The sequence below is a fragment of the Dendrobium catenatum genome, unplaced genomic scaffold (genome assembly GCF_001605985.2).
Source record: "Dendrobium catenatum unplaced genomic scaffold, ASM160598v2 fragScaff_scaffold_976, whole genome shotgun sequence".
Classification (NCBI taxonomy): domain Eukaryota; kingdom Viridiplantae; phylum Streptophyta; class Magnoliopsida; order Asparagales; family Orchidaceae; genus Dendrobium; species Dendrobium catenatum.
Genome location: NW_021319438.1, coordinates 318,065 through 333,309, shown reverse-complemented (window position 1 = coordinate 333,309; position 15,245 = coordinate 318,065). Strand labels below are relative to the sequence as shown.

Below are 15,245 nucleotides of genomic sequence, written 5' to 3'. Positions count from 1 at the left end.
GGTTAACACTTGAGGGAGCTAGGACTGTGCTTGGATGTGAGACTGAGATGTGGGAGACAGGGGTCACATGCGTTTGTGAGACTTGGTCGAGTGATCTTCTAGGCATGGAGAAGAGAGGAGTTCATAAGGGTTATGGAGACGGGCTTGTGAGACCGAGACAGGAGTGGCGTTGAGTGCCATAGGATTTATATTTAGGTCTTTTTTTGTATAGATTTTTATGGACGAGACGAGACTTTTGCGTAACTGATGGGATGGAGTACAAGCTGTGGAATTCTTACGAACTAGGATGACTGCCTTATTGATTTTTTTTTTTTTTTGTTAATTTTCCTTTTAGCAAAATGATGAAGGAATTGAATTGTGAAATCTTTATGGAAGAAAAGTTTGGCAAAGGTTTTTTCCCGTGTGTAATACTCTATTAAACTAATTTGAGAAGTTTGAAGAAGTACAAGGCAACTGTGGATGTGAGTTATGATTCTGTGGTTTGCATCTATCCACTAAACAGATATTACCAACAGCTTGTGTAAATGGAAGTTAACTGTATATTGCATATTGAAGTTTTCTTTTCTTATATGATTGCAAGTTTTCCACTTTTTTTTATCTCATTGTGATGATTTTTTATTCTGCATTTCTTTTGGTAAGATGGAACCTTACATTCGTACAAATGATCACACTATTTGAACTAGATCTAAACTATGTGTCATGTCATGCATGTTTTTGTTAGATGCCTGCTACGGTAGAGGAACTGGAAGCTGCGATTCAAGATGGAATTTCTGAAGCAAATTCTATCTTATTCCTTAACCAAAACATTCTTCAGGAGTATGAAAGTCGTCAACAAAAGGTAAATTGAATGTTTACTCTACATACGTTGAGGGCTGTTTTGCTTAAACAATTTTGATTTTTCAAGGGCTGTTTTGCTTAAACAATTTTGATTTTTCATGCAGATAAATAGCATAGCAACAAAACTTGAAACAGATGAAGAAGCCCTAAGCAGTTGTGTCTCTGAAATAAGTGTTATAAGGGTGAGGGTTTCTTATAGCTATTTGGAATTTGTTTTGTTCTTAGTGGTAGATTTAAGTGAAGCTTTGTGGTGTAAATCGAACTTTCATCTTCTAATATGAAAGTATTGCACTTCTACTTGATATTCTTTGTTTGCCTGGTACGATTTGGTTGTTTCACTGCATTCCACCTTTTCTTGCTGGTTTCTTTTGAGTAATTTTAGCAGCACCTATGATTTTATATCTTTAAGAGTTACTCATAATCCCCCCTGCCCATTCCTTAAACCAAAGAAAGCACTTCATTGTAATAATTTGCTATTTGTTAATTGAAATAATGAATAAATCTTCAATTATGGTTTGATTTACTCTTGACCCGTAAATGATAACCAAAAGAAAAAAAAAGAGGAAATCGTGCATGCCTGTTTGGATGTCGCCCAAATCATGCTGATCTCACGATTCAGATGCCCTACGCACGTCGATGTTGTTCTCGCTTTGATTGTCCGTCATACACCCACGATCTCTTGCTTGCGTCGTTAAAACGACAAATGAACCCTAGCATTCTTCTTCCTTCCCGCACTCGATCACAAGCTTCCTCTCCTCCTTCAACAACTCCTTCCCTTCCCTCAACCCACAACCCTAGTTCCAACCTCACGGTCAAACCTCCAACAGCCGCAACCTCCTTTTCTCTAGCCGTGCCTGCCAACCCATGCAAGCATCGATTTCTTCAACCTAGCTGAAGCCCTAGCCGACATCTCACCTCCTTCAACGTCCCCTCCTATTGGATCGGAAGCAACAACGATCAGGAGCTTGCTCGATCGAAGGTACCTGTCTCCCTCCCTTCCGCGTGCTTCTTCTGCCAAATCCCTTGAAACAAAGAGTTAAATGTTAAGCCGGCACTTGAACCGGCTGGACCGGTCAACCCTGGACCGGTCCGAGTGTTCACGCGACGGAACCAGGCGGGATGGGCGCGGGCGCGGGCTTCGGACGGAGCGGTTTAAGAGCTTTTTTTAAGGAAAAAAGTACAATTTATAATTATTTATGAATTTAAAGTACTTAATTATAAGTTGAATATAATTAATTATAATTAATTTGTAATTAATTATAAATTCGACATGTACATATGCCTAGACCGTTATGTACTCGACATCGTCGATACCGTCACCTCGTCGACTGCCAATGTATAATATTGTGAACTTGAAATCCTGTCATCGGTGTGCGTGACGCGCTGGTCAACCACCTATACGCGTTTTTCTTAGTGTGATGGGGATAACTTTAATACACATACGCGCCATAGTGTTAGCGAGGAAACAATTGTGCATTTTTAAATAGGTACCTCTGAATGCCCATACACGATTTTCTTAGCATGGCGGGATTGAAGACGATGGCCGCGGTGTCTACGGATACCTATCATATACGTTGTTCTTAGCGTGTTAGGAAGGCCTAGTTCCAGGGGATTTGAATTGAATGCAGAGAACAGAAACCTAAATTCTAATATGCACAATAATAATCAAGATACAAATGACATAATAATTTTGATTATTCAAATAAATATCAAACCATAAGCAAGGGACTCGTGACGAACAGGGCCTCGATGCATATAAACAGTGAATGATGATCAGTTTACAATAATTACAAATGAATGTCAATCATCAGAACCTGTGAATATGTAAGACAAGATACACAATGAATGATGTTGATGAATGCAATGACCTGATAACCAATATATGAATGCAACAATTCCTTTTTATGCATATAAATGATGATATTCAATCAAGTCCAAATAACGCCAATCTGTTCCAAAGAGTTTACACTTACTTGCAACAATGAAGAATTTGCTATATAAGCAACAGTCAACTTGCAACTTGAAATAGTGATGCCTGCGAGCAATAACAAGAGGCCTATCATGTACGTGGAAGAAAAAACAAAGATCTATCATTCACACTTGAATATATGGTACACAACAATTGATGCCAATAGATGCAATAAACTCCTACAACAGTTCCTACTCAATTAAATGCACTGTACTTGCAAGTGACAACAACCGACTGTGGAATATATTGGTGTCTCCTACTTGCATCGATGAAGACCTCGATGCAAGCAATAATTAGCTTGCAGGTTGAAGCGGTGACACCTGCAAGCTACAATAGAAGACCTGTAACATATACAACAGCTCACAGAAAGATGACAGGCACTGAATATGACAATACCTCGCAGTCAATGCCAACAGTTTGCATTCAACTTGCCACTGCCAACAAGTATGCAAGTACCACCCGTGAATGATGAAGGTCGATATGATGCAAGTACAGTGGCTCTCCTGCAAGTATATTTAGCATGATTGTAATAAATATGCAAGCATGGAACCTATGAAGTGATGATTCATATGCAAACTGGTGCCAATAGTCTGCTATGAATGTACACACCTGCAAACAGTTTTAGAAAGCTCATCAAGTTACAGTGACCTATCTACGGATAATGACATGCAACATGTAGCAAACGTCAGGCTGCTTTTGTAGTCAACAACAATGAGCAGATGATCAAGTGCGTTGATTTGTCTACAAGCAATGACGGTTGATAACATATTTGTGGATAATAACAGTTGGTACATAGTGAGTACGACAGATCCCCTGTGGACAAATACATACAATCCCTATAAGCAGCGATGATTGAGATGTTGCAAGTACAGAGAATCTCCTGTGGACATAAACACATACAATACCTCTAGCAATGATGATTGAGGTGCTGCAAGTATGGAAGATCCCCTATAAGAATTAAAGTGTGTTCACTCTATCAGAGCTAGTAGTTTTGTTGATCAATTACAATTAAATCCTTCAATTGATAATTCCAAAACACTGCGATAGTGAAGGTAGGGCATAGAGGTAACTTGATGTATGAAGAAAACCCGCTGATACATCATCAAAGAAATACCTCGATTGTGTCATAAAATATGCAGAATTGAATGATTCTGTAGAGTTAAAGTATGATCAGTTGAAAAGATGTTTCATCTTATTATCCTTACATAGATATCGAAGACTTCTGGCAACCGCAAGTTTATGCAAGCTTCTATAAGGAACTTGTTGACCTACTAACAGTAGAAGGCCCCAATTACGGCATTAACCATGCAAAGTCAAATGATTTTATGAATGATTCTGTAGAGTCAAAGAATGAGCACTTGAAAAAAAAAAATGAATGATTTCTCATTCTATTATCTCTTCAAAAATATCGGGGCTCCCAAAAATATGCCGCATCACTCAAGCAAGGACCCAAAGTCAAATGATTTTATAATTTGCATTCGGCAAGTTCCTAAATTTCCTAAATCAAATCCCCCTCATTCAATGCTAGCCGCCCTCTCCCTTCTCTTATTTCCTCTCTTGTTTTCCAATTATTCCCCCATAACTATTCACCCCCAAGTTGGAGATAACTTCCTCCTTCCTTGAGTCATCTTTCACCTCAAATTCCTCCATAATTTCTCCAAACATTAGAGTGCTGCTCAAACTCTCTGGAGGTGCCATATTGTTGTTTGAATTCGAGAAAAGACTTCGCACTACTGCCCTTCATTAAGAAGCGATCACACATCGTCGTTGTTATCTCATTATCTCCTATTTTTTGGGTAAACTCTCTCCCTTCCTCGCACCTTTTAATCCTCCATCAATCTTGGCATCATTTGATCATGAAGATCTATCTGCATAACCCAAAATAAGAGTTTAAGTGAGTGGATTCCCATAGTGACTATTCACCTTGTTAAATAAGGGATTCCTTTTGAAAAACCCTACATTCACATGATATAACTTGCTATGATTTTTTTATGGTTCTAATTTTTTCCTGTGTAATTAATTGCTTGAGCTTAATCACCAACTCGTTGGCTTAAACTTTGTTAAGAAACACAATAAGTTGATTAATTGCAAAGCTCTATTCCTGTTTGTGTAAATTTTCAAGTGCTTACATTTGCTATTACATGTAGTCCTACATCACTTCAAAAAGTGATAGCAAAAGATTCATAAAAATTAACTGAACAAAGCCAAACTTCATTATAGGGGGGCGGCGCAGTTGGAGGTTTATTTTATTTTACTATACTCTTAACATACTGCATCATGTAGGATCAGTGGCTGCCAACATTGCGAAACCTTGTTGGGAAGATTAATGAGACTTTCAGTCGCAATTTTCGAGAGATGGCAGTTGCTGGAGAAGTTTGTTTGGGTATAATATTGAAGTCTCTTGTCTTTGAAATTTGCTTACTAAAGAAGTGTAATACTTTCTTCCCTTGCGGTGTTACAGATGAGCATGATGTGGATTATGATAAGTACGGCATACTTATTAAAGTCAAATTCAGGTAACTTATCAACCTGAAGAGACGATGATCAGTTGATATTTTTAACTAAGATTTTTATAAACATGGTTGAAATTGTTTGGCTGTTTTTACTTTGTGATACTTCTAAACTATAAATTTTGTAGGACTGCAAATAGTATTGGAAGGACTAAAAATTATTTTCTGATGTTTGAATTTGTTTTTAGCAGTTAAACATGCAGTTAGCTTGAGTTGTTCTTTACTATTTATTTAATGTAAATATTGCTTGAAATAAACTATTCTTCTTGGACTTGAAATGAAATGGATATCATACTATATATTTTTTTAAGTTTTAAAATGCTTGTTTCTAGAATTGAAATATCCTTATAGGACAACAATTTACCATACCAATGAATTTGAAAATTTCAACACCAGAAGTTTGGAACATGCTGATTGTGACTATGATGATGCTAAGCGTCATTGTTTGTGTTGGTCAGTTTACTTCAGTTTGAGCCATTTATCCTTTTTAACCAAATTTCATTATAAATCTCTCTCTTATGGCTTAAGCTTATGCTTTTATGCAAATTATTTTATTGCTTGGTAGATTTTTGTTGTTCTTAAGCATGATAGAAGCAACCACAAGGTAGGATTTTACGACCACTTCTCAACCAAGCTAGGGCACGATTTGATTTGTCTATTGTTGATAAGATTTAGGAATATTTATATTTTGGTATAATGTAGATGAGGATCAAAATAACTCTCTCAAAATATACATAATGAGATCTTAATTTTGCTCATTTAGGGCATTCAATGTTGTAGGATTTTTCTAAACAAGGGAGCCCGAGGCCAAGAGAAAATCAATGAACAATCATTGTTGATGAATTGTAGGATTTTCCAAGTCCGTGAGAGCATAAAGCTAGAAGAAAATCTTACGAGTTGTTGTCAAAGAATTATTGGATTTTTTCCAAGCTCATACAAGTTCAGAGAGCTAAAAGAAAATCTTATGAACAGCTGATGTCAAGGAACTGTAAGAGTTTTCAAGCCCAAGAGAGCTTGGGACTCAGGGAAATACTCAAGCGATCACCTACCTCAAGATCTAGCATCCTCATTAACCTCTACAACCTTATAGTTGCACTTCATCTACCTTCTCCATATGGCGATGCCTTCACCTTCAAGGGGAGTACTTGCATGACCATCTTTACTGGTCACCAGAATCATCATGTGTTAGTTTGCTTATTGCCTTCAAATCATTCCATCTCCTTCTCTCGAAGGAGGGTCACTCAACTCCTCAGTCACATTCATGGATTTCCTGCATTGAGGCATCCATCATCTTAAGGTGTAACCTTCACCCCTTAAAGGGTGAACTGTCACACCCCATTTTGACTTCCCTTACAATCAACCTAGAGTGTAACATAGATTGAGAAGCTAGAGAGTCATTTTTCTTATTAACACTCTTTCTGAAATACTCCTATCAAAATCAAGTAAGTAGGAAATAACTTATTCATACTATTCCATTACGATGCACTTTCCAATTTAACCAATTCATCAACCAATTTTTTCACTTGGAAGCATATGCACCTTATCAAAGAAATACAAAGTTTTACTAAACTTTCAAATAATATTTACATACTAAAAAATGTATGTACAAATTCTACTCTGATCTTTATGTACACTCAAAATGTATGTACACAAAAAAGACAATCAACCTTCCTACCTAATGACCCACTAACTCATTTTTCTTTCTTGCAGTACAACTACTAAAGAGCTAGAGCTCAATGAAATATACAAACAATATATAAGAAGTAACATGTTTGTAATCAATTGGAAATAAAATGGGAAATAAGCATAAACTGTACAAAACAGCATTTTATGTTCTGTTTATTGTTCATATGTTTATGCAAGTCATATGATGACTATAGGTTTTTGCACACTTACTACCTCATTTAAGGTTGGGTCCATATTCTCAACTTTTAGAATTGAGGGCAGCTTCTCATTCAAGGTTGGATCCGAAATCTCAACTTTTAGAATTGAGATATTAGGGCTTACCTTGTCAAGTCTTTCACATTTACTTGTGCAATGAAACTGGAATTAATGCTCACAATCATATAAAATATGAGGTTGCAAGTATAATAAGTGTTATTATTTTCTATACCATAGTTTAAATATCTCACCTCGTTCTCCAGGACAATCGGGTAAACTAGTTCACCTAAAGTACCCCGACTTCTTTTCTTCTTGTATACAACCTAAATTATAAATTTTGTCATTTATACATGCTTTTAAATAAAATAAAATAGGCATTAAACATCTTACAAATTACCTCAGTTACACTCTTTTTCATTCAACCCCAAATTTTCCTTTTCCTCTCCTAACTTCTTTCCCTTGCTTCCCTTCTCTTCTTTTCTCTATTTTTTTTTTCTCCTTCCCGAATTCAGCAACAACCAACTGAATTTGTTCTCCTTACTGTTTTTAGCTGCTGTTTTCAGCAATTTAACAGCAACCTTGATCTCTTCCTTCACTGATTTCAGCACACAAACCATGATTTCAGCAATAACTACACTGATTTCAGCAATCAAATCCGCACATGTTCTGAATTCTAGAAATTAAATTCAGCACACTATGATTTCAGTGCAATACAAATTTCAACCATACAAAAACCTTTATCTTTTGTCCTTACTGATTTCCACACTTAACAGCTTTCTTGAATTTATCCTCCACAACACTCCACTGACCCTCCCCAGCTGCTCCCATCCGTTGGTCTCAATCAGACCTATGCATGCCGTGATTAGTGGGAACTCTAGTGAGGAACAAAAGGCTACATTAAATATTTAATTAATTATATTTAGTTAGCTGTAGGGTTAATTAAGTGTAGTGGCCTATTTAATTAAGCATAGTAGTTAATTGACTGTTTACAGCTACAGTAAAATTAATTGATAAGATCAATTAATCTAATTCGTTTTGGCTATTACTTGTATATCTTAAAATGCCCAAAATTGAAAATATGATTTCATGAAAACATATTTAACTTTTAGAGAAAATTCATGTTTACATTTGTTTTGAAAATTTTGGGTATTATATGAACTATATTGACTGTCATCAATCACCTTCATAACTTTTTTTGTACCTTTTTGTCAGCCATTAGGTCATGCCACCTTCCCCTCTAAAAGTTGAATGACTCAGCCATCCTTAGTTGTTACCTCGACCTTTTAGTGCTGACTCATATATCCGTTCAAATCATGCTACCTTTGCCTCCCAAGGTTGGATTGTTTGGGTATGTATTTTTACCATGTCTCCAACATCAAGGATACTAGCAATAACCTAACCTCATCTGCTTTGTATTAACCTCGTTACAAAGTTTATGGAGGAAACTCTTGTTAACTCATACTACTACTAGTGGAAGCTATCATTCAGTAAGGCCCCATATTTTTTTTCTTTTTTTAATTTTTCATGTAAAGCTCTTCTATATCCTTCTCATTTTATTTATTCTTTGATTGTGTGTAGATTATCATTCATAGCTAAGGCAATCAAAATTCTTTTTTTCCTACAGGACTTCTAACGTGCAATACTTTAGTATCATTTGAGGTAAACCTTTCCCTCTCTCATTGACTAATAACTATAATATTTGGCATCATCGCCCACTCAAGGCCCCTCATCAAAAGGCTCTAGGAGTGGCTCCTCAGATGTGAGGCCCATCATTTCTTAGACAAGGTCCTTATAAAAAATTCCTAAGAGTGACTCCCGAGGAGGCTCAGGAGGTCGAGTAAACAAGCTTTTTGGCTCTTCATAAGTCCTTAAGAGCATTCCCAAAGCGCGAACCCCAGAGGGCAGATGAACATGTAAGGTCTCCACCTATTCAAAAGTTCTTGGAGGGTTAACCAATGACTGAGCCCTAGAGTTAATCTAGCATTGAACAAGTTTCTTACTAAAATTTCCCAAAAGCAATTCTTGAAGAGCGTCCCTTGGGATGGCTTGTGAGCAAACAAGCTTTTCACCTATGCAGAAGTTTCCAAAGGGTTATTATTGTTGGACATGGTTCTCACTAAAAGTTCTCAAGAAGGCTTATTATTGTATGAGCTTTTTTTTTATAAGAGAGTGGATAAGGTCTCTGCTTATTTGAATGTCACTAGTGGGACCACCTATGTACGAGTCTTGGAGGGCATTTAGTGTCGGAAAAGGTCCTTACTAAAAGTCCCTAGGATGGCTTGTCAACACATGAGTATGATTCAAACACCTTGTTCAAACATTATTTGAATATGATTCAAACAATATTTGAACCTTGTTCAAACATCAATTTTTATTGGAGCTAAGGTTCAAGTACAAAGAAGTTTGAACCTGGCTCAAATTAAGGTTCGATTACAAATAAGTTCAATCTAATTTCATTCGCAACGAACCTCAAATAAATAGTCTCCAATTAATGAGGGATATTTTGGTATGAAATAAACTTTCAAATGTATTTCTCTAAGAAAACAAAAATCGAGCATATTTGATGTAGGACTACGATGCTTGCAAATGATTTATTAAGAGCTTGCACAACTTATTGATTAGAGAAATAACAAAGAAACCTATTAGCAAATAAAACGACGAATCGAAACGTAAGAGTAGTCACTTTCGTTTAGGCTAAGTTGCACATCAAAATATTTGAATCATCAAAATAACGTAGGAAAATAACATCATATCAAAGTAGTAGCTTTCAACGAAAATCCCTAGTCTAACAATAAGATTATAAAACAAATGAATGCACTCAAATCCCTACGTTTATTAAGCTTAGCAGGATCGGGCGAGCGCGTCCTTCGTGACTACAATCAAATCAGAAGAAATGATTAGACTTAAGAAATACGAGAAAAGGGAAAATTAGAAAATCTCCCTCAAGGATCGGCGGCAATCCTCCACTCGACGATCTCAAGTTGTTCTTCAATAGCTTCAACCAAGGTATCCAAGATGCGCTCAATGTAGTCCTCAATCGTATGGTCGATCCTCGGGTTGACGTCGAAGAAGGTTGAATGGAGAATGTGCACAAAGCCGTGCTCGTCGTAGTCAAGTCCGTAGTCAGTAGCGGGATCGGCCATTCATGAATGCTAGATGACGATTGCTTTCAAAGATTACTAGGAACCTTGAACTCCGTCGAAGAGAAAGAAGTTTCCCTTTATCTTGAAGTGGTGTGAAGAGGTGTGGCCGGCCAAAGGGGAGAGCCACACGTGGGTTAGGGTTTTGGTTGGAGGAGATGTTTAAATTCAAAAATCTGAAATAAATTTCAGATTTTGAAATTAAGAGAGAAGACAATTAGGAGGGGGGAATTAATTTCCCTAGAGTGAGGAGGGGAATTAATGTGAGAGAGAGGGAGTGGAGAGAGAAAGAGGAGACGGGTAGAGAGAGGGAGGCGGCAGCATGAGAGAGATGGGGAGGGGGATTTATTTCCTAAATCAAATATTTGGTTTTGGAAATAAATTAGGGGTTGTGGACTTTAGGAAAATTCGGCCAAATAGGTGAATAGGAATAAGGAAAGGTTTCCAAGAGTGGGCTTAGGAGATTTGGAAATAAATCCCAAGGGATTTATTTATGTGGCTGGCGGCATCAGGAGTCTAGGAGGGATTTAGGGGAGAGATTTGAGGTTTCTTAATTTGGGTTTAGGAATTAGTAAAGGTTTAATTAAATCCCAATCAAATTTGAAATTCAAAAGGATTTAATTTTGGAAACTTTCATAAAATAGATTTTATAATTTTAGAAAATATTTTAAATTTCAAATTAGGTGAATTTGAATTCAAAATCTAACCAAAATTATGGCAATCTAGAATAGAAAATAAATCCACGAGAGGGTAAGGCTAGAGGGTGGCCGGCGGCTTGCTTGGGGTTCGGGTAAGGGAGTCGGCGGCTAGGTGGGGGTGGCTTAGGGAATGTGGTGGGGGGGAAAGGAGGGGTTCGGGTAGTGGTGTAAGTCGGGCAACGATGATGGAGGGGTAAGGACGGTGGAGGTAGGGAAGGGAAGAAGAAAAGATAGAAGCTAAAACCACGAACCCGACTCGTCTAGGTTGGTGGGTGATGCGCACTTCTCCCTCTCCTAGGGATCTGATAGGTACCACTTGAGTATTTCAAGTGATTCCTATAGGATCTAAGCCAAATCGCAACTATTCCGCTGTTTTCTATGGGAAAACAGCCACCAAACACAAACAGTGGAAAAATCTGAGAGAAATCGTAGGAAAAAATAGGAAAAACAATAGCAAACGATTGAATTTCACTAGTCGATGCAAAAGACAAGAAAGATACAAGTTTCCTTCGATTCGAGAGGAAGGAAAAACTCTCCAAATCTCTAGCCGTAGCCTAGAGCCCAAAAGAAAACCTAGATCTCCCAAATCACATTCAAAATCAAGATAAAAACTAAAACCTAGGTTAACTCCCTCTTAATACAATCTAATTCAAAACTAAAGCAAAAGGACATCTCTACCCTTCATTCTCCCTCCAAAAATACTTAAACTTTATTTGAATTACAAGTGGACCCCACCCCAAGCCCCTTCCTTTCTTCCGCCGGCTCCCTGTTCCGCTTCCGCCTGGAGAAGACCCAGACCGGTTGGGCCAACTGGACCGGCCTAACAGGATCTCTCTCCGATCTCTTAAGCTCTCACAAGAACTCATGCAAGGGGAAGAAATATTTTAATCAATCAATCATTAACTTGCAAAGAAGAATAAGGGAGCTATAAATAGCCTCATACAATGACAAAAACATAAAAGACAACAATGCTCCTAGGGCTTACATACGACATCCCTTAATAAAAGGGTACAACGGGAAACTAAATAAAACAAATACAATACGACATAATGAATAAGAAAATACATAAAACAAATCAAAAATACAATGACTCAATTGTGGTCGTAGATCGGCGGCCACGTCTCTGATAAACCTTCCAAGATCTGATGTCCCCAGCAATATTTGATCAAATTTTGAATATGATGATGTGTATAAAGTCAAATTTCTCTAAGAAAATTCTTAGACATTATTCACCCACTCTGTGATGAATTAAACCCTAACTACGAAATCAAACATACTTATAAAGCTCTGGCCCTTAACTCTTAATCCTAGCCATTAGTCTTGAGAAGGAAAATACAAAAAATAGACAAAGGTATATGGATCACCTTTGATTTACCCAATAGAACTAGTCTACTTCAAGAATAAATTGCCCAAAGATAATATCATTTACTTGATTAATTTGGAATAAAGATCCTTTTTTCAGATATGCTTGATTGTTTAAAGAGGTTCTTTGAATGGATTCTTTCACGGATGTGCTATTGATGGTGTTGTTTGTCCCTTTCATCTTTCTTTATAGGATAATGGCATTTTCTTCTCTTCTATCTTGGGATGTGTTTCGCTATCTTGGCGCCACGAAGACTTTCAAATTCTTCCTCCAACCAAATTGATGTTGGACAAATATCGATAATGTGTCATGTATTGCATTTTAGTATCATTATAAGTATACTTCTTAGGACATGTTTTGTTGTATTCATCTTATTTTAAATTTAATAGGCTATACCATCATATTTTGCTACTCTTCCATCCGACCCGACATTAGATTGTTCATTGTGGTAATTCCATGTTTTAAAGGATACCAACTTCAACAAGCCATTTAGTATCACTATAAAGGAAGCTGTAACTCTTTTGTAATTGATGAAACTCCCTAAACCAATCCATAATGAAGGGGATTTATAATATTATACGGCGTTTGCTTCCATTATACTTCTACGCTTATCAGAATAAACTATATTTTACTTGAAGGTTCCTTCTGCTAAATGTTTGCTTATAATTTAGTTTTATTTTCTAGTTTGTTTTTCTGCTGTAGCATGTTGATCTTCTTTGTGAAACGTTTTATTTGACCTGTGACTTACTTTAATAAACTCAGTTAGGACCTGCGTTTCTTCTCAGGCAAACAGGGCAGCTCCAGGTTTTGAGCGCACATCATCAATCTGGAGGGGTAAGCCTTAGTTTTTTTTTTGGGCATGATAACATATATAACTGTAACTTGATCCAGTTTTCGATATATCTAGGAACGCTCGGTTTCAACTATTCTCTATCTTGTTTCTCTACAAGATATCACAAACTGTCCTTTCCGTGTTGTTGATGAAATTAATCAAGGTATTTTTCTCATGTTAATAAAAAAATAATAAAAGTTGCTCCTTTTGTTTCATCTGCCTAATGGATTCACTATGTAATATGATTTACTACTAAATTGTAATAAGGAATGGACCCTATAAACGAAAGGAAAATGTTTCAGCAACTTGTGAGAGCTGCCAGTCTACATAATACACCCCAGTAAGAAATACATTTTGGATACCGAGCATCTCTATGAGATATTTTAATTCCAATAAATTTAGGCTTCGTTTAAGACGGCTTTCTTGCTGCTTTCTAAAGCAGCTTTCTAGTACAAAAATTTTAATTATTATACTAAAAAACCACTTTAAGAAGCAACAAGAAAGCCGTCCCAAATGAAGCCTTAGTTCCGGTATCCTTGGGATAAACTCTGGTATTGCATTGTCAGGTGCTTCTTGTTGACACCAAAATTGCTTCCTGATCTTGAGTACAGTGATGCCTGCAGCATTCTGAACATCATGAATGGTCCTTGGATTGAGAGGCCATCTGAAGGTAATTTATATTGTAGTATCCGAAAAAGAAATTTCATGCGACCCAACTGTTTCTATTTACGAAATTACCACCCAAATTCAAAATTCAGAATAAAACTACCAAATTTCATGCGCAAGATTTGATCAAATGCTCAATGTTTTGCAAATACATTAGTTTACTGACTCAGCTTTTGTTTAGGTGGTATTTTTTTGAATAGACGTATTTTTGGTGGTCTGCATTTAATTCTCCCAAAAGGCAAATTTCTGGGGTTTTTTATTGATCCCCGTAACCACAGTTTATGTGGCTCCATTAAAGGTGAAATTATTCTATTCAGATGCCAAATGCCGTTCAGAGACCTACCAGAATGCGCCACATCGCCCCCTGCTCAGTACCCAGCTCGATACTGCTCGGTACCACTAACGTGGTGCATTCTGATTGGTGTCCGAACAATAAACTGCGTTCGGCGTCCGCACAGAATAATCTCTCCAATTAAAGAGTACTTTATATATCCAAATCAATATTTCGCACAGTAATAGAAACTGATTTTCCCTTCTTTCGTTTCAAATGTTAATCACGTTTTACATTCGCATAATTTGCAGTTTGGAGCGGCGGTGAATGCTGGAGAAAGGTTGTAGGCTCGGTATAAGATGCAGATTTTGATAGCTTGGAAGTTAATGATGGCCAAGCGAAGCAGGTTATAAAATCCTGACACAATTTCTAGCCTGAATAATGTATGTTTTCAGCAACCAGTACACATAATTATTATTTTTTTCTAATCTATGCCTCTTGATCTTGATATAAAGATATGCTAGTCTTAATAGATCTCTAATCTTGTTAATTATGTTAGTTATATGATGATTATGGCTCTTGCATTGCATTTATAATGCAGTTGCTCTTGCTAATTTTATGGAATATTTTGAAGTCAGTTTGAGTCTTTTTTCCATTGTATAAAGCTGAACGCAATTGTATCATAAAATAGATTAATTACTTGGATAGACTGTATAAAGTCTATAGAGTAGATTATTATACCCATTTGTTATCTAATTATTTCAACTATGTTCTCCATTTAGGTGTTCGATTGTTTGATAAAATTTTGAATTTTATTGGAGTTCAGCTTTTTCTATAATTATATTCAACGGTCTTAAATTCGATCCAAGAATTTTTCTTGGAACTTGTTCATTGATTTGATCATTAGAATTTTTATTTGTTAGCTCTGTTGAATTTGTGGTGTTATATTTGCATGATGGTATTGTTGGTTTATCAATTAAGGATTCGTTTTGGATGACTTTCTTACTGGTTTTTAAAGTAGCTTTTATTTTTTTACTAGAAAGTTACCTTAACAAGCAATAAAAAAGTTGTTCCAAAT

At 36.6% G+C, this 15,245-nt stretch overlaps 1 protein-coding gene across 1 annotated transcript in view; it reads left to right on the top strand.

Moving 5' to 3' along the window:
- The window catches only part of LOC110101626 (structural maintenance of chromosomes protein 5), a 65,543-nt gene extending 50,599 nt beyond the window's left edge, over positions 1–14,944 (top strand). The window contains exons 20-28 of the mRNA XM_028697611.1: positions 722–838; positions 942–1,019; positions 5,090–5,189; positions 5,268–5,322; positions 13,184–13,232; positions 13,306–13,393; positions 13,498–13,570; positions 13,797–13,900; positions 14,479–14,944. Coding sequence (XP_028553444.1) covers positions 722–838; positions 942–1,019; positions 5,090–5,189; positions 5,268–5,322; positions 13,184–13,232; positions 13,306–13,393; positions 13,498–13,570; positions 13,797–13,900; positions 14,479–14,525 — 711 coding nt within the window. The 3' untranslated portion in view covers positions 14,526–14,944. The remainder of the gene's footprint in view (positions 1–721; positions 839–941; positions 1,020–5,089; positions 5,190–5,267; positions 5,323–13,183; positions 13,233–13,305; positions 13,394–13,497; positions 13,571–13,796; positions 13,901–14,478) is intronic.
- Positions 14,945–15,245: the final 301 nt, after the last annotated feature.